The sequence below is a fragment of the Schistocerca cancellata genome, chromosome 9 (assembly GCF_023864275.1).
Source record: "Schistocerca cancellata isolate TAMUIC-IGC-003103 chromosome 9, iqSchCanc2.1, whole genome shotgun sequence".
Lineage (NCBI taxonomy): Eukaryota > Metazoa > Arthropoda > Insecta > Orthoptera > Acrididae > Schistocerca > Schistocerca cancellata.
The window spans coordinates 173,219,854-173,245,989 of NC_064634.1; the positions used below are offsets into that span (position 1 = coordinate 173,219,854).

The 26,136-nt window shown below is 36.9% G+C and overlaps 1 protein-coding gene across 1 annotated transcript in view; it reads left to right on the top strand.

Moving 5' to 3' along the window:
• Positions 1-254: 254 nt before the first annotated feature.
• LOC126101268 (uncharacterized) overlaps positions 255-26,136 on the top strand; it is an 89,369-nt gene continuing 63,487 nt past the window's right edge. Inside the window, exons 1-2 of the mRNA XM_049911953.1 lie at positions 255-434; positions 12,200-12,390. Coding sequence (XP_049767910.1) covers positions 351-434; positions 12,200-12,390 — 275 coding nt within the window. The 5' untranslated portion in view covers positions 255-350. The remainder of the gene's footprint in view (positions 435-12,199; positions 12,391-26,136) is intronic.

The window sequence follows — 26,136 nt, forward strand, 5'->3', positions numbered from 1 at the left end:
GGATACTCGCTACAACATGAATCACTTTTTGTTTTCTACTTAACCACCGAAACTGAATAAGAGGAATCTGAATATAAATAATTTCTTACATGTCTGCAGTTATTTCGCGGATATTTGTTACCTACTCTCGTAGATATTTGTGTAAAATCCTGAAAAATCTTATATCGAAAGTGCTTCGATTAGATTTTCCACTGAAAGTGAACAATTGTTTAGTTCGCGGTTTGGCAATCATGAGACGCAGAGTGCGGGCAAAACAATGGAATGTGCGGTGTATGTATACAGTGTTCAAATGTTAAAGTGGATAGAATTACAATAAATACGAAGAAAGCAAACATACGTCGAATTTGAAAATGCCTGAAAGTATTGCTGATGAGGAAGAAGACGAGATCTACAAAAACTTACCAGATTTCAAATATGATGACACGCTGAAAAAGGTAACTTCCATCTCATGATGACAGTAATGTGGTACTATCCATTTGTGTGCTGGTAATCAGGTGACATCGGATCTGTTACTGCGGCTTAGTCTCTGAACAACTTTATAGATGAGACAAGTTAACAGTTATTAGATGTGTAAAAATATTTTAATATGAAAAAGCTCTTCAATTCACAGAATACCATGATCACAGCTTTTTGTACTGTAGCTCAAATTGCAAGTAACTATATATGTTCCCGATAATTGATTACATATTTACATTCAGGAGCAGATTATTTTCGGTCTTACATTTACAGTATTTCCCGTAAAATATAGCATGTCATTGATATCAAATGCTATATGAATATTATGAAGTTGACGTTACTGGTGATATAGGCACCTCAAGCCACTTTCGAATCTCAGAAATGAAAGAAATCAAACGACTATGCCAGTAATATATGTTGAGTTTTTTTTTGGAAATCCAATATGACACACACCACAGATGAAAAGCAATATAAGTTACTCATTGCTGTACAAAAACAAAAAAGTTATGTAAATACATAAAACTGCTGCCGGTCACGTTTTTTGCTGTTTGCAGTTTTATGTAGGCCCCTACTTACATTCAGGAAACGGTCACTGGTTCTAAAACTTCCATAATGGATAACCTTAAAATAAGTTGATGTAATTCTTTCATAATAGCATTTCTAAATTTCTCAAACTTTTATGTTTGCAGAGCTTTGTTCAGCATGTCTGCTAGCTGTTGTTCTGTACTACAATACTTTATCCCAAACAAACCTTCTCTATACTGTTCACTAACATGGTGAAACTTCACATCTGTATGTTTGCTTTGACTAACTAACTGTCCTGGTTTGATCATTTGGATAGCACTTTATGTACATGAAGAATCAGCTTCACTTCTCATCTGGATAACTCTTGTAGTATGTATTTTATTTTATTTTATTTTGGTGCAGTCTGCTGCTAAAATCTGTTCTTCTTCAGTTTATGAAGTAGCTGCCACAATTTGCTTCTTGGCACACCAGTTAATGGGAGCATACGTATGAAGAACAATGTATACCATTGTACTCTTCCTGTCTCTTAAATCTTGTACATGATCAGCATCACAATAGACATTTAGATGAGTAGTGTCACACTAATACTCTATCTTCGTATGAAAATGGTCATAAATCTTCGTATCTTGTAGGTATATCAGAGTTTTTTTTATATTTTGGTAATCCCTTTCCTTAGGGTCTTCTCTGAACCAGTTCTTATAATTGTTTGTAAATGTACGATATGGTCTGGTTTTATATGAGAAATACAGAACACTCACTAGGGCTTTATGATACGGTAATTTAATGTGTTTATCTTCTTGATTTTCTTCACTTGCCTTTCCCTCTGGAACTAATGGAGTTGTCATGGCCTTATAGTAAGTCATATTGAATTTTTCAAGTACCTCCTTGTCAAGCTGTTGTTGATATAGAATTATTTGATCCTTGTATCTTCTTATTTGTATCACTAGCTACATATCTGGAGTTTGTACTACAACCATTGAAAAATACTACTTATGTATCTATTTGTATTATGATTCCATCATCAACATGTATAGCCATGTACATTTCTGCAGTTACATCTTTAAATATGCACTGATCTGACTTCAGGTGAATTAATCCTTCGGTTTTTAGAAAATCTGTGAGAACTTTACTCCATCTATATGGTACTTATTTAAGCATACACAGTGTTTTCTTCAAAACAAATTTTTTCCAGCTTTTTTTAATCATTCGAGTATCTTCATGAAAATCTCTTCATCCCATTTTCCATATAGAAATGCTGTTTTTACACCAAAAATCCTGATGGCAAAATTTTTCTCTGCTGCCAGAGCAATGAACAGTCTTAGTGAACAGATATGTACAACCGGGTTGAATATTTCCTTTAAATCTATACCCCTTTCTTGTGGAAAACCTCTGACAACCAGTCTGGCCTTATATTCACTATCGTATTTGACTTTAAAGACCCATTTGCTTGCTAAGATCTCTTTCTCTTTTGCCTTCTCTTGATTGATCAACTTTCATGTTTCATTCTGTTCAAGACAGTTATTTCCTTCTTTTTCTTTTAGTCAGGTTTCCTTATCTTGACAGTTAATACATTTTTCATATGTAACTAATGCTGTTTCATAATTACGAGTTTGAAGATTTCTTCAAATTGGTTCTGTCCATAAGATTATACTTTCTTGTGTCTTCATTGCATGCTCTTTCATCTTGATTTTCTTGGTTCTGAATTTGATTTGTGTTAGTGTTATTTGTTAGTTGACCAATAATGAGATTTTTCTGTAGAGTTTTTTCCTCACACTCTGTTCAAATTCAGCATCTCTTGACACAGGAGCATAACCAATACAAATGTGTGGATTACTTCTTTCATCTAGTTTCTTTTGGTTGTTTAGATTTTTGGCAAAAGCTCCTGATCCAAAAATTTGAAGTCTTGTCAGCTCTTGTTTTTTCCCAAACCACTTTTCTGCAGGTGTGGCACTTTGATTGATAGTTGGGTTCAGTTGATTAAGTACATAGCTGTGAGCCCTCAATCTCCACATGGGTCTATCTTCAATTTGCTAATGAATTTTATAGCTCTTTCTGTGTTAATGATGTCATATTTAGTCTCTCTGCTTTCCAGTTGAGTTGAGGACTGTAAGTAATGCTGTAGTCTAGCATTATTCCGTTTCTTTGCATGAGCTCTTAAAGATATGGTTTCTGCATTCAACACATCTATCACATTATTTTTGACACTTTTAGATTGAACTTATTTTCACTTTCTGGCTCATATTTTCATATGAATCTTGGACAGTCTGACTTGTCGTTTAGCAAATAGGTTACACAACAATGAGTGAAATGCTCTAGTACTGTCATGTAGTATCTGTATCCATTAAATGCTGGGGATTTTATCTCTCCACATGTTTCAGTATGTATTATTTCAAGTGGCCTTGTTCTTCTTTCTCTCACAGTAGAGAATGACTTTCTTGTTAGCTTACCTCTCACACAAGCTTCATAAAATTGTTCTGCATAGCATAAACTATTAGGAACTCCAGTGCACACGATCTTCATCTTTGAAGTACAGCTTATGTCTGGATGAGCCAGCTCCTTATGCCATTCTTGTTTTTCTTCTTGTGTCAGTAGTGATTGTTCACTTTGTATAATGCATCTCTTGTTTTGTGTTCTTTCAAAATTAATATTTTATATTTATAGATTTGAAAGAATGTTTACTAAACACAGCTCTACAAACTATTGTCAGTGATAGTGTTCACAGACATCAGTTTTCTACACACTTGAGGAACACACATAACGTCTTTGAGAACACAGTTATCATGTGCAGAGTTGCCTGTTGATACTATTTTCATTAACACACCTTGTTTGGCAACTTTCACAGTACTGTGACAGTGTTTCACATTTGTTAACTTGCCCACTTCATTAGACACATATGTCCTGTTGTATGTGCACTATCAGCGACCATGTCCATATTTTCTTTCTCATTGGCTTCATGTGAAATCTTATCTTTGTTACATTTATATGCAACAAATGCAGTGTTTTTATTGGTGTATTGTTGATTGTTTTCTTGAGTGACTAATTCTTAAAGTGTTGAGTAGTGGATATTTTTGTGTTGTCTTTGTTCTTAAAATAACGATTTTCTTCCTTATGATTTGTCCTTTTGCAGTAACAACGGGGCTTGAAAGATCTTAGTTTTGGTCTCTGATTTGGTTTCTATGTTTAAAGTAGAACTCTTCTTCTTTGTGATTCTTTTTCTTGCTTATAGAACAGTGTTCTTTCTTCTTAATCATCTTGCATTCTCTTACAAAATGTCCAGTCCACCACAGTTGTTACAAATTGTATCTTTTATTTTATTTATTTTTGAATGTACATTAAAGGCAGTACTCTGTTCTTGTTTATTACTTTTCTGTCATTCCTCTTCTCATATGAGCCTTGCAGCTAGATTTCCCACATGCTTCTCACCACTGGATGACGAGAAAGTGTTTGAACTCATCTGGCTAAATAGACAGTAATTTCCAAGAATGATTGCCTTTTGAAGTCGCGGGGTCCAAACGATACATATCGAACGTGCGATCGTAAATCAATCTTGCGACTCTGGTGGCGGGCATTATGAGTATGTTGATGGTGGTCGCTACAGCAACGACAAAAGAAGAGTGTTACAAAAATACTTGTAAATGCAAAGGAGACGACTTACCTTGCTCATCGTCGGTATTGTTATCATGTGAAAGTCCATTATGGTGGTGTGGATGGATAATTTGGAGGAGTCAAACCATGTATTTTTCCTGATACTCGTTCGTTTCCCGCACTGTCCGCAGTGGAACTGTAAATGGTATTTCAACATCAAAACTGTTCTTACGAAGTTCTACACACTTCGCACCACCACACTCAACACAGTCCCTTCTTTCCTTGTCCGGTAGTATTTGCGACAAAAAGTCGAACAATCTTCTACGCTGGATAAACATGGAATTAGATTTTTCCGTGTGAGAGAATCCATCGAAGTAACGTCAAGAACACCAGACATCCCACTCACTAGCGACATCAATTGTCTGGGATTCCCTAGCAACTGACAAATAATTCACAGAGGCATGTAATTTAGAGCAACTAAGGGAACAAAGGAAAACAGATAAAAATGACGATCACAAATAATTGACCATAACGCCTGCTACCAAATCCGCATGATTGATTTACGATCGCACCTTCGATATGTATCGTTTGGACCCTGCGACTTCGATAGGCAATCATTCTTGGAAGTTACCAAATAGTCAGTATATAGGGTATGATAATAGTGTCTGTCATCTTTTCAGACTGGAGACAATTCAGTTGAAATGCTATATTCGGCAGTGGACTTATTTTACTAGCTATTTCCCTAGTTTTATTGTACTTCAAACAACAAAATTCTTGAAGCATGAGTTCTTTGAGAAGTCTCTCTTTTGTAAATTGCTTTAAGTATATTGAACCCTCTAGCTAGCTATTCTGTACAACGTAAAATTCATGCCAACACACACATCCTTTGACACTTGTCTAATTTATCAAAATGTGATAGTTTGATAGTTTCTGCTAACTATGCTGCATGTTATGAATTGAAACAATGCTAAATTGCAACAAAAGACACAATATGCATCCAACAATTTATCACAGAATGGCATTTGCTACCTTCATGGATAAATTCTAGTGTCCGATACCACCCGTCGGCTTTGACCAATGACGTCAATGTAAGGCAAAGATGCTACAATGGATAATCTATGAATGGAACAGATCATACTTGTGAACAAACGAATGTTGCATGCCATAAAATAATACATTTAACGCGACTATTACTGACTCGAGAATTTCATTTAAACGAATTGAAGATGATTGAAATAAATAAGAACACAAGAGCAATTACAAGTGCATATATTATATTACATTTTCCACACGTACTGCAAAAACAATCTAAATAATGAACCGTCGAATAGTTGGAATCGGTAACTAGAAGCAGCCTATGTAGGAGGTCATTTCTAGTTACCAATTGCAATATTACTGGTTGTTGCGCAAAAATCTTATATCAGAAACGTGCTTAAAAAATGATCTTGTTAGTGAACTACAGAATACGACTAGACTTTCAAAAAATGAAGATCTTTTGACACATTATTGCAACACATAGAAATAAAACGAAAAAATGACCAAATATTGCAACCGATAACTATACTACATGGAAGTCACGCCAGCTACAGTAGCCCCAAATAACACTCAGTAAAATCGATACACCAGGAGTGACAGTAAAAATAAGAGAAGTGTAGTAGAAACATGGAAAACATAAAAGTGGCTACATAAAAAGAAACTTAACGCATATGAACATCAAAGGAGGCAAAGATCGAGGCTGACAATAACGAAATAAGGTCATAACAAGAAATAATAATATTAGGTCAAACTGTAACGAAAGAAGCAAAATCCAGAATAACTAATGAAAAAATAATAAGAAACACAAACTGCCAGGCACGAATGGGGTACTACCCATATCAGTTCTTCCCTACCACCCGTCCTCAATCAAACGCAAAATGTTCAAATAATAAAAAAAGAAACCACAAGTCAATCACACAAACCCTTCGGCAAAGGCACAGCAATACACCTCGGTCCAGCATTGTAACCAGAAAATATTAAAACGACAAAAAACCTCCCTCCATGAAAACCAAAAAGTAGCACTCGCACAATACAGTAACATAAAAAAACGCAACGTAAAACAAGAAAAACGTATCAGACCCATCAACAACTAACTAACAAAACGAGGCTTTTACATTTTGCTGACTACTTTCATAAATACAAAAACCTTTAGGAATACTCTTCCTCCAACAGTACTCATCTAAATGGCCTTGCAACACTGAAATTCTTCTCTTTCCTCGCCCGACAACAGATTTTACGGCCCCCAAATAGCCCCTGATAGTATTAGTACATGCCCCCGTCTTATAATCTTTAAACTGAATATTGAGATTCACGACCAATTGCCGGCCGGTGTGGCCGAGCGGTTCTAGGCGCTTCAGCCTGGAACCGCGCGACCGCTACAGTCGCAGGTTCGAATCCTCCCTCGGGCATGGATATGTGTGATGTCCTTATGTTAGTTAGGTTTAAGTAGTTCTAAGTTCTAGGGGACTGGTGACCTCAGCCGTTAAGTCCATTTGAACCATGACCAATTGATGATAACCCCTTTCAACCAACCCCTCGTATGAAGCAAACCCATTCGACATGACTACAGAACCTTCTTCCTCATATTCTACTAAAGATGTCAAGACTTCCTTTGTCCGATTTGGTACAATCCTAAATACAACATCAGTACAATCTCCTCCAGAAACTACAACTCCAAAAACCCAAAGCCCAACAACCTCGTGCCCCTTTCGTACTTTCTCTTTCCAAAGTGTGACTCATTTACTTCAACTAAAACCCCTGCCCCCCCCCCCCCCCCCCCCCCCCCAAATGACCCCTATACTTTATAAGATCCCCGCAGACTTCTCTACAAAATGAAAACCAGTCGACTACAATGCCACACGAAACCCCTGCTTCGTGCATGACAGATTTGCAAGAATATTCATAGCAAAAATAGTAGGTTGGCATGACAATTACTTCTAAATTCAGCCTCGATTTTTCGAACCATGTCCCTCTGCGTATGGATCTCCAAATGTTATTTTTTGCACCTCCACATGTATTCGTCGGAAGTATGTGATAACGCAACCTTCGTCAAAACCATATAATTTCCACAGACACTGCACTTGCAAAATTCAGCAATGACACCTAATGATTACAAAAATTTTATAGATGATTTGGGGTTACTCCTTTTCTGAACCAGAATTTTCACAGTAATTTTATAGATGATTTACGGTTACTCATTTTCTGAACCAGAATTTTCGCAGTAAAAACAACTGACTCATCCATAACGAACAGCGTGAGAAATCAAGACCTCATAAATCACGACTACTTTCATTAACAAAAGATACTGGAAAAAATTACGAGATGGAAACAAAGCAATCTACATCGAATTTTTAATATACGCGCGTAATGAGGAAATCCAGAGAAATCATTTAACGTTCATCGACAGCAATCTGCGGCACAAACAAAATAACATCACTCATTACGTCATTGGTCAAAACAGACGGGTGGTATCGGACACTAGAATTGACCCACCTTCATCATTGTTTGCATTTCTAGTTTTTCAGTTCCATCCAGCATATCACAGAGATCTTCAACATCTTACGGGTTGAATGTACTGCTGTCGTTAAAGCACTTATTTATCACAAAGTTTTTTGTTTTCTTGAAGTATCTTCTAAGTGAGTTTTCTCTTGTTTCTCTTTTTTTTCAGAACACTGGGCCCATAACCTGTTGAGTTTTTCTATAATTTCATGTTCACTTTATTGGAAATACAGTAAGACACACAACACAGATAAGGAACTACACAAGTTACTCTTTGCTATAACAACTGACCACACATATTCTTTTCATATATAAACTCTTAGACAACTCTTTTTTTATGATTGCGAACCCCTTAAAATGTATGCAGCAAACATTGTTCTTTTACCTGTTCTTCCACTCTTCCTTTGTTCTCTTCCTCAAAGTAAGATCACTTGATTTCAAAAATAAATCAGAACTTACATGCAGATGGTTGAAAAATATAGTGTCGTAAGGAAAGAAAAAGAAGAAATTAAATGAAAGAAAAAGTTTAGCATAAAATTTTAATGATTCACAACTGTTCCGAAGGAACATAACCCCTCTAACACTGTGTTGGGTATGTAAATACTGATATTTTGGAAATCAGAATGATTCTCATGTCTTCTAGTTAGGGGAGGCCATATGTCATATTAAGATGAAAAGCATTTGTTACTCAAACAGCTATATGGAGATTATGTCCTTTTGGAGCAGTTACTAATTGTTAAAATGTCATGCTGAACCTTTTCTTTCATTTAATTTCTTCTTTTCTTTCCTGCTAATTTTTTTTTATCTAACCATTTGCTTCTTAAGTTCTGATTTATTTTTGAAAACAAGTTTTTCTTACCTTGAGGGGGATTATAGAAGCGTCCGATTCCACCCATCTGCTTTGACTCATGACGTTATTAATAGGGCAGAAACTACCATTTTCGTCTCATATATGGCGTCTATGATATCACTACATGAAAATACATATAAAAACAATAAACACATTTCTCTCCAAAAATGTAATCAAACTAAGGGGACCGTAACAAGAGATTGGGGTTTTTGGATGGGGACAAACTAAAAATAGACTTATAAAATCACGCACCGCAATCCCAAACCACACAAAATGACGACAGAAAAACAACACAAAATTCCTACATTCTGCTACAGTCACAATATCCACAGTAATCGGTCACTTCCCTTCACTTAGATGGCTCAACTGCAATTGTCAGTACCACAAAATAAAAACAAACAACTACAAAATTTATAATCAGATCGCAACTATCGATACCACAAAACCAATACCTGAAACAACAAAACTGAAATTGAACACTCCTCTTGACCTATACAGGTCAACTACAATTGACGATACCAAAACACATAGAGCTACAACAGCACACTCTTGGAATTGGACACGTCTCTTGACCTATATAAGTCAACTACTATGATACCAAAACACATACTGCTATGACGACACACATTGGAATTGGACAATTCCCTTGACCTGTATAGGTCAACTGCAACTGACTATACCAAAACACCTAGAGCTATGATGACACACATTGGAATCGGACACTTCTATTGGCCTATATAGGTCAATCACAACTGATGAAACCAAAACACATACATCTCCAATGGCACACTTTAGAATTGTATACTTCCCTTGACCTATATAAGTCAGCAACAGCTCATGATACCAAAACGCATCTACAACTACATAAACTGGAATTGGATACTTCCCTTAAGCTACATAGGTCAACCACGGGTGACAGTACCAAAAAATCAAACCCCTACACCTGCAATAAATAACACGAAACCAACAACACATGAAAAACCCCACAAAACATCACAACTTGCGAACAATAGACCCAAAAGAATGACTACTTACCACGAAAAAATTCCATCGCTACACACTAGCTTAGCCACCCCAATCAAACACAGCCCCCCCCCCCCACACACACACACACATGCTAAACAAAACACAACCAAAAAAAAAACTCCCAACCCGCCCACAACCTACCAACCCCAATCCCCCATCCCCTCTCCCCCCTCCCCCCCTCAAACTTCACCCTCCCTCAAAAACAAAAATACCCCAACAAATAAAAACCACAAAATAAACAAAACTCAATCACACACTACAACAAAACAGATCATCCACGACATAATCATAACCCCCCCTACACCCCCCCCCAACACACACACATGGGTGCGCGCGCGACGCGCGCGCTCGCGCGCGCGCGCGCGCGCGCGCACACACACACACACACACACACACACACACACATTTTACTAACTGTCCTAAAGAAAAATGCGAAAAATGCAATACTCCCCAGGGACGCTCTTCTTCCAGCAATACTCATCTAAAGGAGGTTGCAGGTTAGAAGAGTGCCTCTTCCCCCTCCCTGTGACTGATTGAAGTGCCCCCCCTCCCTCCCCCCAAAATCTCTCTATTGTATTAGCACATGCCCCAGTTTCATAATTTTTGAACTCTAAACTATGATTTACAACTAAATGATCTAAACTCCTCTTCCTCAACACCCCTATACAACAAAAAACCATCTGACAGTACTGTACTCGCCCCCTCTATATACTCTTCAATTAACCCCACCAATTCCCTCTTCATATGCCCCTCCAAAACCCTGGAAACACAATCTGCATACCCATCCCCTGAAATAAAGGTCCCCCACACCCATAAACCAACCAGATATTTACCCCTCCCATATTTTCTCTTTCCAAATTGCAATTCATCTACCGTATCTCGACCATCACCCACGGCCCACGCAAGCTACTCCTATACTTCACATATTCTGAACACACTTCTGTACAAAAAGAAAACCAATCTAGAACCGTCCTCCCACTCACTCCAGTCTAATGCGCGCAAAAACTGATAGAGGATCTATAACAAAAATAATAAGTCAGCAAAACAATCTCTCTCATGGCCAACCTAGACTTCTCAAACCAGGTACCGCACCAAATGGAGCGCCAAAGGTTATACCTTCAACACCGCCTCATATAACAGTCCCTGGTCCGAGATGCCAGAACTGTCGCCAACTGCATATTCTCCCTGCAGAAGTTTTATGAGAGACATCACCCCCTCCACCATCTCGGCATGCAACCTTGAACTGTTATATTTTACAGTCATATCCATACCTAAAAAAAGAAGCCACAAAATAAATTGAACGCCTTACCACACGACAAACAGCAAACCAATAACACCAGTCGACATCGCAGCCATGTAAAAAAAAAAAAAAAAAAAAAAAAAAAAAAAAAAAATCTGTCAATCGTAGGCAATCCAAAATACTTCCCACTGTGACCAACAACGCTCCGATGAACCCAATACACCACATAAAACTCGAAGCATACACACATTCGCCACAAGCGGACACCACCAACCGCAACAAGACAACATCTACAAACACAGCCAATTCAAGCTAAACTCTGCACCATAACAGAACAAGACGAAATCTGCAAACACAACCAACTCATAAACTAAACACCAAGCCGTCATGACGTCACATACTACAACACCCTTACATCACGGGTCAAAGCAGACATGTGGAATCGGACATCTCTGTTGACCCCTTGAGGAAGAAAAGGAAACAAGAATATCAGTTACCCATTGCTAAAACAGCTTTGCATTATTCATGTTACTTTTGTGTGGTAACAATATTTGCTCCATTTTTAATACTTGTTATTAGAACTACATCTGAACTCATCTTTGTCCTTACTTCAGTAATTCATAATTTTTGATGTAATCCAACATTTACCTACATTTCCTCCACATTTTATACATTTTTCTTTAGAAGTAATCAAAGAGAACTTTTGAAACATGTTATTACATCTCAAAATATTTTGATGTACATTGTGTAATTATATCTTGCATAAATTATGAAAAATATCCAATTTGGTGAGACAGATCAAAATATAAGTTTCTCCAGTTCATATTTCAGTTAGTTTATAATCCCATGAGTATTGTATTTTGTATTACATAATTACTAATGCTGTTTGTTGTCTCGTACTGGTTATTCTCTTTTTACATCAAAGGTCCATCTTAACAGTTGGCCATGAATTACAGCAACTCTGATGCCTGTAACACTTTCAGCTTGAAAATGCCAATAAAGAATTACAAGATCGTATTCGACATCTAGAGAAGCAGTGTCATGAAACAGCAGAAGAAAATTTGAAATTGAAGGAAGAGAATCGCCAGTTACACGAAAATATTTCATCTCTGCTCAAGACCGCCAATAATGAATTAAAGCGCAAGGATCGAGTTATTGAAGAACTCAGAAAAGAGTAAGTCTGAATGTAACATTTAATTTAACATCTTGTGTTACTCTTGTTATATCGCAGTAAAAGTGATTTTGTACTAACAATATTTGGTTTGTAATGTTCTGTACTTTACTGTCTTTAATTAAAAAGTCAAAGCATGCAAGTTTGGAAGGTAAATTTTGTTTTGTGTCCTAAATGTTTGATGGCATAAATCCATTTCCCTAGTTTCCTCACCTTCTAATCTCCAAAGATAGCAGGAGATGTTTTTGCTTTAGTATGAATTAAAAGCTCTAGCAAAAGTATCACAAAAGAAACGTGTATAATTGTATAAAGAATCTTTTCAGAATAAGACAGTTCTTGACACTGGACCAATGCTGTAATAAGGCAACACCAGGTGTAAAAAAAACTTTATAGTGTATAGCCTTATCTCCGCTCTGTAAAAGAACGTAATAAATATCAAATGAAACGAGTTCACTGTTACTAGTCACTGTTTATTTTTTAGCACATAATGTTTTGGAGGTATACAATTTTCATTGGGTGGATTTTTGTAGAGGAGTTTGGTGTGTATGTGTTGTGTTATGTCTTTGGTGTAACATGTGGAACTGTTTCCATTGGTTGTTGGCATGCACAATCACACAAAATGTCCGCAACTTGTGGTCTAGTGGCTAGCGTTGCTGCCTCTGAATCACAGGGTCCTGGGTTCGATTCCTGGCTGCGTTGGAGATTTTCTCTCTCTGGGGACTGGGTGTTTATGTTGTCCTCATTTCCTCATCATCATCATTCGTGACAGTGGCTAGATTGGACTGTGTAAAAATCTGGACTGTGTAACAATTGGGACTTTGTACAGGCGCTGATGACTGTGCAGTTGAGTGTTCCACAAACCAATCATCATCAGCGTCATCATCATCATACACGTAACCCCAAAGTCATAACTCAACACATACATGCTGTACAAAACCACTTGTTGATGGAACCTCCAGAATGCATCATGCAAATAAATAGTGACTGGTAACAGTAAATTGGTTTAATTTGTTATCAGCAACAGTCATGTTAAATCCTAACTAAAATGTTGACATTAAAAAAAGTAATAAAATTGTCACGAGGATTAAAACGGATTAAATTTTGAGCAAAGAGGAGAATGAGCTGACTTCAAAAGTGGGTAATCATCTCTCCCAAAAGAAAACTATGCAAATTAGTAGTGATGTACTAGAATCAGATGATGATATTATAATATTATACATTTAGCTTAAGTTTTTTCCTTTTTTATTATTATTGGTTTCGAAAGTTTACACACACACACACGCACTCAACAGGTTATATTTGAGTTTCAGTTTGAAATATACTTTTTACTAGTCTTAAATTTGTGTTACAATTTTTGTTGCTACCGTTTTCATTAGTCATTGGGTTAATACTTAAAAGCTGTAAGTACACCTATAGCTAACATGTCATACAAAACATTAGTTACAGTAATTGCTACTACTTATTGCAAACAGTGAATAGAATGCTAATTAGAACATTACAAAGACATTCAGTTTTAGTAATGAAATTTTAATAATAAAATTTTTAGTAACAATGTTTTAGAGTAATTTATAAATTTCTTATGAAGTTGTTATCCTGTGTCTATCCAAGTCTGTTAGCAGCTCCGATATTTTATCAGAGTTACACTGTAACGAAAAGTGATTTAGCTCTTCTTCAGCACCACATTCACACAGTGCTGTTGAGGCAAGTATATATTGTACAGATGTTTCTTTGAATGTTGGTGGTTAAACTTCAGTTTGCTACTGAGGTAGATTACTTTTTGGAGCACTTTTTACATTTACTCCAGTGCTTTACCAGAACATGTGGGTGTATCTGAAGATACTGGCTGTCTCTTATTTGTGACATTGGGATCCATTCATCTTCCTAGCTGGCTACGAGATAGTTGGCTATGAGATTTTGAGGATATTTGGATACAAAATCCAATGCTAGTAGCTTATAGTGACCAATTTTGCCCATACACATAGCTACCTTGACTATCTGGACTGTGGTAACACTCATCTTGATGTATAATTGCCAAAAGTATTTGTTGCTGTATCAAAATATGCTTAACATACTTTCTTAGCATCCTGTTTGTTACCCATCCGTAGTTATCTCGCAGACATATGATCTCTGAATTAAATATTCCGTTAACGTTTCATTTTTGCTCCTGCCTCGGAGTTAAAATAGAGATTTCTCTATATGTCTACATATGGGAATAAGACACCTTGTAACATGGCAGCAGGGTTAATTTTATTGGGTTCTTGTAATTTTCTTAAGGTCCTCAGTACTCCTTCATTACTGATGGCACTTGTTTATTCATTTAGTACCTTCCCATAAGAGTTGCAGTGGTTATTATCAAGGCTTTGTTACTCATTATTTTTTTTCCCAACGACCCTGAGATTCAGTAGATACTTGGCACTCGTGTACTAACAATGTAGGTACAATGATAGTTAAGGCACTTCTATAAGCAATGTGTTAGTGAATGTTATCAGGGCTCCTGTACATGTGATGAGGACATTTGCTTTATTTTCTCCCATTGCCGTAAAGGGTTTCTGGTCACTGATCCACCACACATGAGACAAAATTTTGTGACCATCTGTTAACTAGTGCATTGGTCCGCATTTGGATTGCAATACATTAGCAGTTCTGTGCGGCATGAGTTCAACAAGTTCTTGGTAGATTTCTGGAGTTATGGGGTACCAGATATGTATGCACAGGTCACATAATTGTCGTACATTACGAGCCTGTGCTTCACACAGCCAAGCTGCTCAAACCACAACAGTGTCAGTCTGACCTTTTGATGCAAACAGTATGGTGTTGGAAGATGCATTCATCATTGGGGGAGATATCAAGCTTGAAGGTATGCCGATGGTTTCGCTTGGTCAATCCACAGATGTTGTGGTGCCACCAAGTGAGGTGGCACAGTGGCTATCACACTGGACTCGCATTTGGGAGGACGGTGGTTCCAATTTACATCTGGTCATCCAGAATTAGTCTTTCCATGATTTCCTTAAATTATTTAAGTCAAATGCCAGCCTGGTTTCTTTGAAAGGACACACCTGATTTCCATCTGCAGTCTTCCCTGATCTGGGCTTGTACTTCATCTCTACTAAGCTCATTGTCAGCAGGGCATTAAAGTGTTACCTTCCTTTTTTACCATGTTGCTTTTGATGACCACCACAGGTTGCACGGAAGCCCAAGTGAATGTCACCCCTAGGATAATAATGCCCTCACCATCCTGTGTCCATTGGGTCAGTGTATGTTTCGAGCAACTGTTTTCTGGATGATGGCATATCTGGACACTGCCACTGACCAGGTGCAGCTGAAAATGTGATTCATCTGACCAGGTGACATGTTTTCATTGATCGACTGTTCAGTCTCGGTGGTTCCATGCCCACTGCAATTATAAATTGCAGTTGTTGCAAGGCCAACATGGGATCACATAGAGGTTGTCTGCAACAGATTCCTCTTGTTCGCAGTGTTTCTTCTGAAACACTTGTGCTTGCACCAGCATTAATTATGCAGTTTGTCAACAGCAAAAACAAAAGTTACTTGGTGCAGGTCGTCATGGTGAAGGTAATGGGGAAACCAGAAAAAAGACAGACTGTGGAAGAAAACAACTGCAATAAAAAACATAAAAATCCAAGAAAACTGCAACTTGTGGCCATCACCAGCATTAATAACAACAAAATAGATCAACTGTCAAATACAGAAAATTTATAGTTTCTATGAAAGTGGAAGATCATTTACATAGTTCAAGGACAACAGAGGACCAAAATAAAAGTTTGTGGTATACCCTATCTCATGGAATCAAATTTATTGTTCCTTTTGCTGCTCTTTGACAAGGAACCGATGTGCAGATAAGGTATGAGTCTTGATCTGTTGCGTTTACAATTCACTGCTTTTGTATGACGCGTGATGCAAAATCTTTGCATTACAATGAATTGTAATTTATTGAATTTGACATACCACATATAAAAGATTGAATCTCTTTTCCAAAATATTGTAAAGAATTTCAGACGTGATATGGGTGAGCACTTGGGAATTCTTCAAGCTAGAAGTGCACCGAGTAAACATCAGATTGCAAACTTTTTGCTGCTGAGAATATTTTTCTCAGTACCAAGTATTTATAAACTATATTGTGTGTGCTCTTAAATTTTTTTTGAAAGTACTGTCAGTGATAAGATGATGGTTGCCGATTCATTAATATTATTTTATGTTTCATTTTTGACATTATTGGCATCAGAATCTGAGAAAATATCACTATAAAAAGATTCATTCCATGAGTAACTGCTGTACTCACTTGAACAGTTTTTTTTTATTTTCTCGAGTTGTTGTTTTCTGTCTCAAATTTTATTGTGTTACTTTGATGCTAGAAGGGGCCTTTATTCTACAGTGGATGTTAAATGACTTTTTTTTATTAAAATGACATAAGTTAGTCACCTTAAAGTCTGTAGTACAATGTTACATAGCAAAAAGTACATATTTAGATGTCTCTTTTAAAATTTAACTGCATGTGATATGTAACATATACAGCTGAGCCTCTATAAAATTTTTTGCATTACAGATAGTGAACTTCAGAAGGAATGGTTCATTAATGTACTTTCTGTAGCTCATGTTATTTTTATGCCCAATCAAATTGTTTTGCAACATCTTTTCTAAATGTTGTATGCTCTCTTGGTAGAGTGACCATACATAACTGCCAAGAAAGTGGTTGCTAGGAGGTATTCCCTTGTGTGGCAAGTTGTGTCTCATCCTTTAAGTATTGACACCCTGTGGACATATCCAAGTATCATCTCTGCCCTAACATTTTCAAATGTCTTCTTTCATCCTGCCAGCCAATAAGGGTCTGAGTCTGCTACTGGTCCGATACCTCTTTGGAGAGACAATTGAGGCTGAGTGAACACTCTGTGCTGCACCTTGGGCTGCAACTCCACACAACAAAGGTGTTTGCCAGTTCAGGTATCAGGTGGCTATTATTTCTGAGCTGCAGGATGATTATTTCATTTGGCAGATGTATTAAAATAAGGTTTTTGAACCACAGTGCAACTTGACATGTTTCATTTTAACAAACATTGCTGGAGGTGAAAAGTGACAGATAAAAATCTGAGGACTGAACTCGAGACCTTAGGAGCCATGCTCTGGAAATTTATCACTGAACCATAAAGTGAAATGATTTTTTACACACACACACACACACACACACACACACACTGTTTCTGAGAACCTGACTATGCAAGCAGTAGTGTTGTTATAATTTGTGTTCTCTTGTATTACTTCTTGTTGAAACCGAGTAAAAATCTATCGACAGATGTTCTATGACTTCAAACAATAGTTAGTACATATTGTCAAAATTATCTGTTGTTGTCTGCAAGTAGTTATTTTATATCATATTTCTCCATTATCTTTAACAGTTCTTTTACAATATGATAATATCTCCTTCTTTTCTGTTCTAAATTAAATCAGTGTATATGTATCATGCTTTAATGATGATGATACATATAGACTCAACCTAAGGTAACTGGAACATTACAACATTTTTCTGTATTTAGTTATTTATGTATTCTGAAACTGTACATTATATCAAGGATTTCTACAGCGCACCAGGTTATCATATAATGTAATTTATCTTCTTATTTGTGAGTACAGTAATTTAACTGTGGCAGCATTTCTCCCATTTTCTAACTTTATATTCTTTTGATTTTCTGTTCTCTGCACTCTGTTTTCATGATTTTGCCTCTATTTTAACTGATAACGAGGTGAGTGTTGTTCGTGCCTTAAGATTTTGTGTGGTGTCCGGAGTTCTTCCCACAATCCTTGGTGTGAGATCTTAATGTGTCACCGAGTGGTTGGATCATGTATTATTTCTAAGTCATCATCCAACCACGGTTATTTGTCGCTTTTTGACAGCGTCTTTACAGGTATTTTATCCATAATTGATTTTAGTTATCCCGCTGTGTCACGCTGGGGTTTTATTACGGCCTTTTCTGAGCCTCACCTTCTTGGGGCTGCCTTACATTGCCTGTGGTGGGATCACATGTAGTTTTCCAGTTTTTTGATTTTCCTCCATAGGTTGCGAAAATCACCTTCGGTCTAACATTACTGCAAGGGCGCTGATGACCTTGCTGTTTAGCGCCCTCTACCATAAATAATAATAATAATAATAATAATAATAATAATAATAATAATAATAATAATAATAATAATAATAAACCCCGTGGAGGCCCGGGAAAAGAATAGGCCTCCGGTATGTTCTGCCAGTCGTAAAAGGCGACGAAAAGAACAAACCACTGATAGGGCTAACCCCCCTTTTAGTGTGATTACTTGGTTCAGGACAGAACTAAAGAAGCCTCGGACAAGCGCCGTCATGGTCGGGGACGACGCTTGAACCCTATGCCCGCCCACAATGGTAACGATACTGCTAGCCACATGGAAAATGATTTAAATCCGAATAGAGGTGTTTTGCAGGATATGCTTCCTGCAACCACCCTAGAAGGAAAACAAAGACAGAGGATGAGATGGTCAGATGAAGTAAATCGACACCTCATGTTCTGTTATTACCAAGCAACAAACCTAGGAACCAACACAACTGGATACAGATCACAAGTATACACAACATTTATTACCAGATACCCGGAATTAAAATTTTTAACAGAACAACGACTAGCTGATCAGATCCGTGTAATAATCAAAAATAACAGGATACCCCAGTCAGAATTAGAAAACATCAAACAACAAGTACAACAAATACTGGAACAAAATAATGTGCAATCAGAAGAAGAAGAAAATACAGTAATGGACTCAAACATCCCAGAGCAAACAAACAAAGACCAACACGCATCAATTAAACAATCAGAGGAAAACGAAATCTTAAGACAGCCACCAGAACAAGCACAAATAGAACACGAAGAGACACACGTGTTAGATATAGAAGAGAAATTTCAGCTGATATATATAGAATACAAAGACACAAATACAGACATTAGACCATTCTTGCATAGACCGCCAAATAACCCACAAGTCGAAACAACAATAAAAACTATCAACACAATCATACACAACAAAATAAATGAAAACACAACTATGGAAGAGTTACAACTACTGGTTTATATAGGAGCACTCACTACACTAAATATACACACTAGGCAGAGATCAGAACAAACCAACACACAGAAGAAACGCACAAAACCAGCATGGCAACACAGGTTACAGATCAGAATAGAAAAACTGAGAAAAGACATCGGACAGCTAACACAATTTATAAGAAATGAAATATCAGACAAAAAACGAAAAAGGTTAGGTAAAATCTCACAACAAGAAGCAATAGAGCAATTAGATGAAAAAAAGCAGAAATTGCAAGCATTGGCCAAACGACTTAGAAGATACAAAAAAAGTGAAAATAGAAGGAAACAAAACCAAACATTCAACACAAACCAAAAGAGATTTTACCAAACAATGGATAACACACACATTAAAATAGACAATCCACCAAACATAACAGACATGGAACACTTCTGGAGCAGCATATGGTCAAACCCGGTACAACATAACAGGCATGCACGGTGGATACAAGCAGAAACAGACGCATACAAGATGATACCACAAATGCCTGAAGTGATAATTTTGCAACATGAAGTCACCCGAGCAATTAATTCTACACACAATTGGAAAGCCCCTGGAAATGATAAAATAGCAAATTACTGGCTAAAGAAGTTCACCTCAACACATTCACATCTAACTAAGTTATTTAACAGTTACATTGCAGACCCATACACATTCCCTGATACACTTGCACATGGAATAACCTATCTGAAACCTAAAGATCAAGCAGACACAGCAAACCCAGCTAAATATCGCCCCATAACATGCCTACCAACAATATACAAAATATTAACTTCAGTCATCACACAGAAATTAATGACACATACAACACAGAACAAAATTATAAATGAAGAACAAAAAGGCTGCTGCAAAGGAGCACGAGGATGTAAAGAGCAACTGATAATAGATACAGAGGTGACATATCAAGCTAAAACTAAACAAAGGTCCCTACACTACGCATACATTGATTACCAAAAAGCCTTTGATAGTGTACCCCACTCATGGTTACTGCAGATTTTGGAAATATACAAAGTAGATCCTAAATTGATACAGTTTCTAAACACAGTAATGAAAAACTGGAAAACCACACTTAATATCCAAACAAATTCAGATAACATCACATCACAGCCAATACAGATTAAGCGTGGAATATACCAAGGAGACTCATTAAGTCCTTTCTGGTTCTGTCTTGCTCTGAACCCACTATCCAACATGCTAAATAATACAAATTATGGATACAATATTACTGGAACATACCCACACAAAATCACACATTTGCTATACATGGATGATCTAAAACTACTGGCAGCAACAAATCAACAACTCAACCAATTACTAAAGATAACAGAAGTATTCAGCAATGATATAAATATGGCTTTTGGAACAGACAAATGTAAGAAAAATAGCATAGTCAAGGGCAAACACACTAAACAAGAAGATTACATATTGGATAACCACAGCGACTGCATAGAAGCGATGGAAAAAACAGATGCCTATAAATACCTAGGATACAGACAAAAAATAGGAATAGATAATACAAATATTAAAGAAGAACTAAAAGAAAAATATAGACAAAGACTAACAAAAATACTGAAAACAGAATTGACAGCAAGAAACAAGACAAAAGCTATAAATACTTATGCTATACCAGTATTGACCTACTCATTTGGAGTAGTGAAATGGAGTGACACAGACCTAGAAGCACTCAATACACTTACACGATCACAATGCCACAAATATAGAATACATCACATACATTCAGCAACAGAAAGATTCACATTAAGCAGAAAGGAAGGTGGAAGGGGATTTATAGATATAAAAAACCTACATTATGGACAGGTAGACAATTTAAGAAAATTCTTTCTAGAACGAGCAGAAACTAGCAAAATACACAAAGCAATCACTCATATAAATACATCAGCTACACCATTGCAATTTCATAACCACTTCTACAACCCTTTAGATCACATAATATCAACAGATACAAAGAAAGTAAATTGGAAAAAGAAAACACTACACGGCAAGCACCCGTATCATCTGACACAGCCACACATCGATCAAGACGCATCCAACACATGGCTAAGGAAAGGCAATATATACAGTGAGACGGAAGGATTCATGATCGCAATACAGGATCAAACAATAAACACCAGATATTACAGCAAGCATGTTATTAAAGATCCCAACACCACAACTGATAAATGCAGACTTTGCAAACAACAAATAGAAACAGTAGATCACATCACAAGCGGATGTACAATACTAGCAAATACAGAATACCCCAGAAGACATGACAATGTAGCAAAAATAATACATCAACAACTTGCCATAAAACATAAACTAATAAAACAACACGTTCCCACATACAAGTACACACCACAAAATGTACTGGAGAATGATGAATACAAATTATACTGGAACAGAACGATTATAACAGATAAAACAACACCACATAACAAACCTGACATCATACTCACCAATAAAAAGAAGAAATTAACACAACTAATTGAAATATCCATACCCAACACAACAAATATACAGAAGAAAACAGGGGAAAAAATTGAAAAATACATCCAACTGGCTGAGGAAGTCAAGGACATGTGGCATCAGGATGAAGTCGACATTATCCCAATTATACTATCAACTACAGGAGTCATACCTCACAATATTCACCAGTACATCAATGCAATACAGCTACATCCAAACATATATATACAATTACAAAAATCTGTAATTATTGATACTTGTTCAATTACCCGAAAGTTCCTAAATGCAATATAACATATACCATACAGTTACAAGGAAGTCACGCTTGACCGAGGTCCGCGTCACGTTCCATTTTTAACCAGACTTAAGTCTGAGAAAAAAAAAGTAAAGATAATAATAATAATCATCATCATCATCATCATCATCTCTCTTCATCCCCCCTCCCCCCTTCTCCCTGCCTCCCCTTCCTCCTCGTACCTGTAGTTTTGGGTAATAGGAGTTGAAATGTAATTTGATTTATGTGAACCTGTGCCATAATGTTTTAAAACACTCACAAGCCACAGCATGTTGTATGCAGATTATATAGGTGTTGCATTTGTAGTTACACACCCTCTGTGTCAGCATCATAACTATCACTGCTGCACTCTATTGTAGTACACAGGTCTTGTTGTGATGCTCAAGAGAATAAGATAGTTGAGGAAATTTTGTGGATAGAGCGTAAATATTATTGCCGTCTGCATATTGTATGGGTGATGTTGATCTGGTAGAAGCTGTGAGGTGCGTGAGAAAAATAATGAGACTGATTTTGTATCCACTAAAGTTTTTATTTTTTTCAAACAAGAGTATTGCCTTTTTCAGATTAGTTCCCTTCAGCAACTATACTTCGGCGGAGTTGTTCCCAGTCTAGATGCAGTGTTGAAAGGCTTCAACTGTTAGTGCCTTTATCGAGTTGACCACATTCTTTTCAGTGTCCTCCAGAGTCCCAAAATGAACTCTTTTAGGACATTTTTCAGTTTGAAAAAGGGAAACCACAAGGACTCGGACCAGGTGGGGGGGGGGGGGGGGGTGTTATGGAACAACAGGAAAGTCTTTTGAAATTAAAAAATTCTGTGATTGAAATGACCATGTGACTTGGGGCGTTGTCATGATTCAGTATCCACTTGTTTGCAATGCGAAATCTCACTAGAGTCACCCTTTTCTTGAAACTTTCAAGGACATCATTGTAAAACACTTGATTGACAGTTGCCCTTATTGTTAAACTTTAGTCTGATCTCACAACAGCATGCACAAATTCAATGTTTGTGTCAGTTTTTGAAGTTGAAAGTCTCCCTGAGTGAGGTTCATCTTCGATGTGTTCTCGGCTTTCCAAAAATGCTTGGTGTCGGCGAAAAACTTCTGCTCTTGATACGGAATGTTTCCCATAGATCTGTTCCAACTCTTCAAAGGTCACACTTGTGGATTTCTGAAGTTTAACACAAAACTAGATGGCATAATGTTACTCTAAATTTTGCTGTTCCATTTTCATAACACACAACAAACACAGAACTTCACTCATGGCACACTCAAAATCCGTGTGATGGCTGTACAGAGCTGAAACTGGGGCTGAGCATCTGGAAGGGATGAACCCACTGGTCTACATAAGTAGAACAACACAGTGTTGCCAGATTGCTTGCAGTGTTGTCAGGCTCATCACTTATCTCGCACACCTCATAAATCTTCATCTAGTGAATAGTTTTTGACTGCAAGCCTTGCAGTGAATGATGATTTATTTTTCTCAGAACATACAGTAGTTTAACATCTGATGAGGTGTCTGCAGATTTGTTCATTAAATTTCTTTTAGCTGGTGACTAGATACATAAAAAGTTTACTCATATGTTCCTAAGAAGAGATTTAGCCCTCTTGGTAATTTGGATTTTGATAATTGAAGGACATTGAATAACTTTTATCTAGCTTGACCTTGGATTCATTCCATCACCTTTGTGTGTGGAAGAAGATCGGATTTTGCACTTCAGTTTTTGTTACTGTCTCTTTTGATGGAGAATTCTATACCTCTTGTTGGTTCATTGGTACTTGTAGATCCAGCTGGTACACACTGTAATGCTCCCTCCCTTGTACCGATGAAGATTTTTTAAAAATGTTTTAAAACAAAAAAATAAAATTCTCAGGAAAGAAAGTTACATCACATTAGTGATAAAGGATTTAGAATTAATGGGTCAAAACAATTGAAAAATCTCCTGCGGCGTGTACCACTTTAAACTAATTAAATACCCGTTCTCTTTGTGAAGCTAAAGCATCAGTCTCAGAAGCTGTTGTTGAAAAGTGGCAAGCTTGGTGACACAAAACTGTGTCTTGTGTTACGATTCAGTACAAAGAAATGATTTGCATGGTAAAAGCAGTAATGATCGGACTTAATTGAAAACATGGATTGTAGTCTCAACTTATAGCTCTAAAAATGTGAAAATGATTACATGCCCATGGCTTGCAATCATTTCATTGCTAACCGATTTTTTCCAGTCAGTTTAATTGGTTGAAAGACACACAAAAGATTTCATCTGTTAGATAATCATAGGATTAGTTATGCTGCTTCTATATGAATCATAATTAAGTTATGATTACTTATTATTGCAAAACAATATTAAGAGTGTACAGATTAGATGATCTGATAGTCCAATGGATCCATAAAAATTAGTAAAGAAGACTAGGTGTGCTTCACCTTTTTTTTAACAGCATACCATCAAAAACTGGAAAAAGATATTAATGCATTACATAGAGATAAACACTACTTATCAGAAGAATTTTGTTGCTGTTATAGCAAAATATAAAGGGTTGTTTCACTGCCCCCTTGAATGGAAGTGAGAATGTCTATTACAGAATTTGGAAATGCCATTCAGTGTGTTTCACTCATTGCTTATCATCTGACGTATAACAGTTTCTTGTAGACAGTACAGGTAATTAACATGAGAGGATTGATTTCCTTGTCATGGCATTTATGTAGGTAATTCAATTTTTGCAGTAAAATAGCGTTTGTCATGATTTAGTGGTTAAGCCTAGAATTATTTCTATTCTCTGGACTGTTTAAGTGAATATTTGACCCCCCCCCCCCCCTCCCTCCCCTGCCCTCTCCCCACCCATTTGGGCATAGTCAACAGAAAACCTGACAAAACTGTGATTCAGTGTTCAGATGTTAACATTCTACAGAGTTAAAGATGTTATGAAGCATTGTACAATGAAAACTGTACAGAAGAGATTACAGATGGTAATTCTGTTAAGTACAGTTCCTGCTAACACAACTTACTGGTATATATTTTTGAGTAAAATTGTCACTCAGTACGTGTTGTACAGGCTCTACTTATCCAGCTGAGATTTGTTGGAAAAAGTTTCTGCTTACTAAACTAGAAATAAAAACTTTTGGGAATGCTCCTATTATTTTTTAGTTCATTGTTTCTCACAGATAACACCATATGAGTGACATATAATACACAAAGATAAGGACAATAAGGTAACTATTAGTTTATTTTTTGTAGTAAGTGTCAGAAGTCAGGAGATGCTGGATGGTGGTGATGACTAGATGGTGTTAATGGTGGTGATGACTAGATAGTGTTACGGGCACTGACAACATACAATGGACCCAAGGAAAAGGTGTAGGGGACATTGCCAGTTATTTTGGTGACCCAACTTTGTAGCCAGTATCTGGACCATGGCTGATGACCAGACAATAGGCGAAATTCATCAGCATAGCTCTGGTTGTATCTCAAGATGTCATCAGACAGTCCATCATTATCAGGATCCACGCAACACTTGTGCAAAGGAATTAGAATTACTTGATGTACGACGTGTATAGGTTGTACTGAAAGAAAGTCTTTGTTAATATACAAGTAGAAATGACAAAGGATATCTTGACTTGAATGCATGAAACCGTTCAGTGTGTGGCTTGTGGAGAGGGGGGGGGGGATGTTATATGCACTGCTCGGTGTTCATAACGTGGTGATTGAGATTATCAGTTTTCATCTTGAACTAGCTGTTGGGGTCAACATCTGTCTGCACATGCACTGAGGCATTGTGTCTGTTTATAATTTTTACTCATGTTTTTTGTACAGTTTGAAATCAATAACAACAGCAAGCGCAGTGTTCCATGACGACAATGTCTTGTGGCAGGCTGTCAGT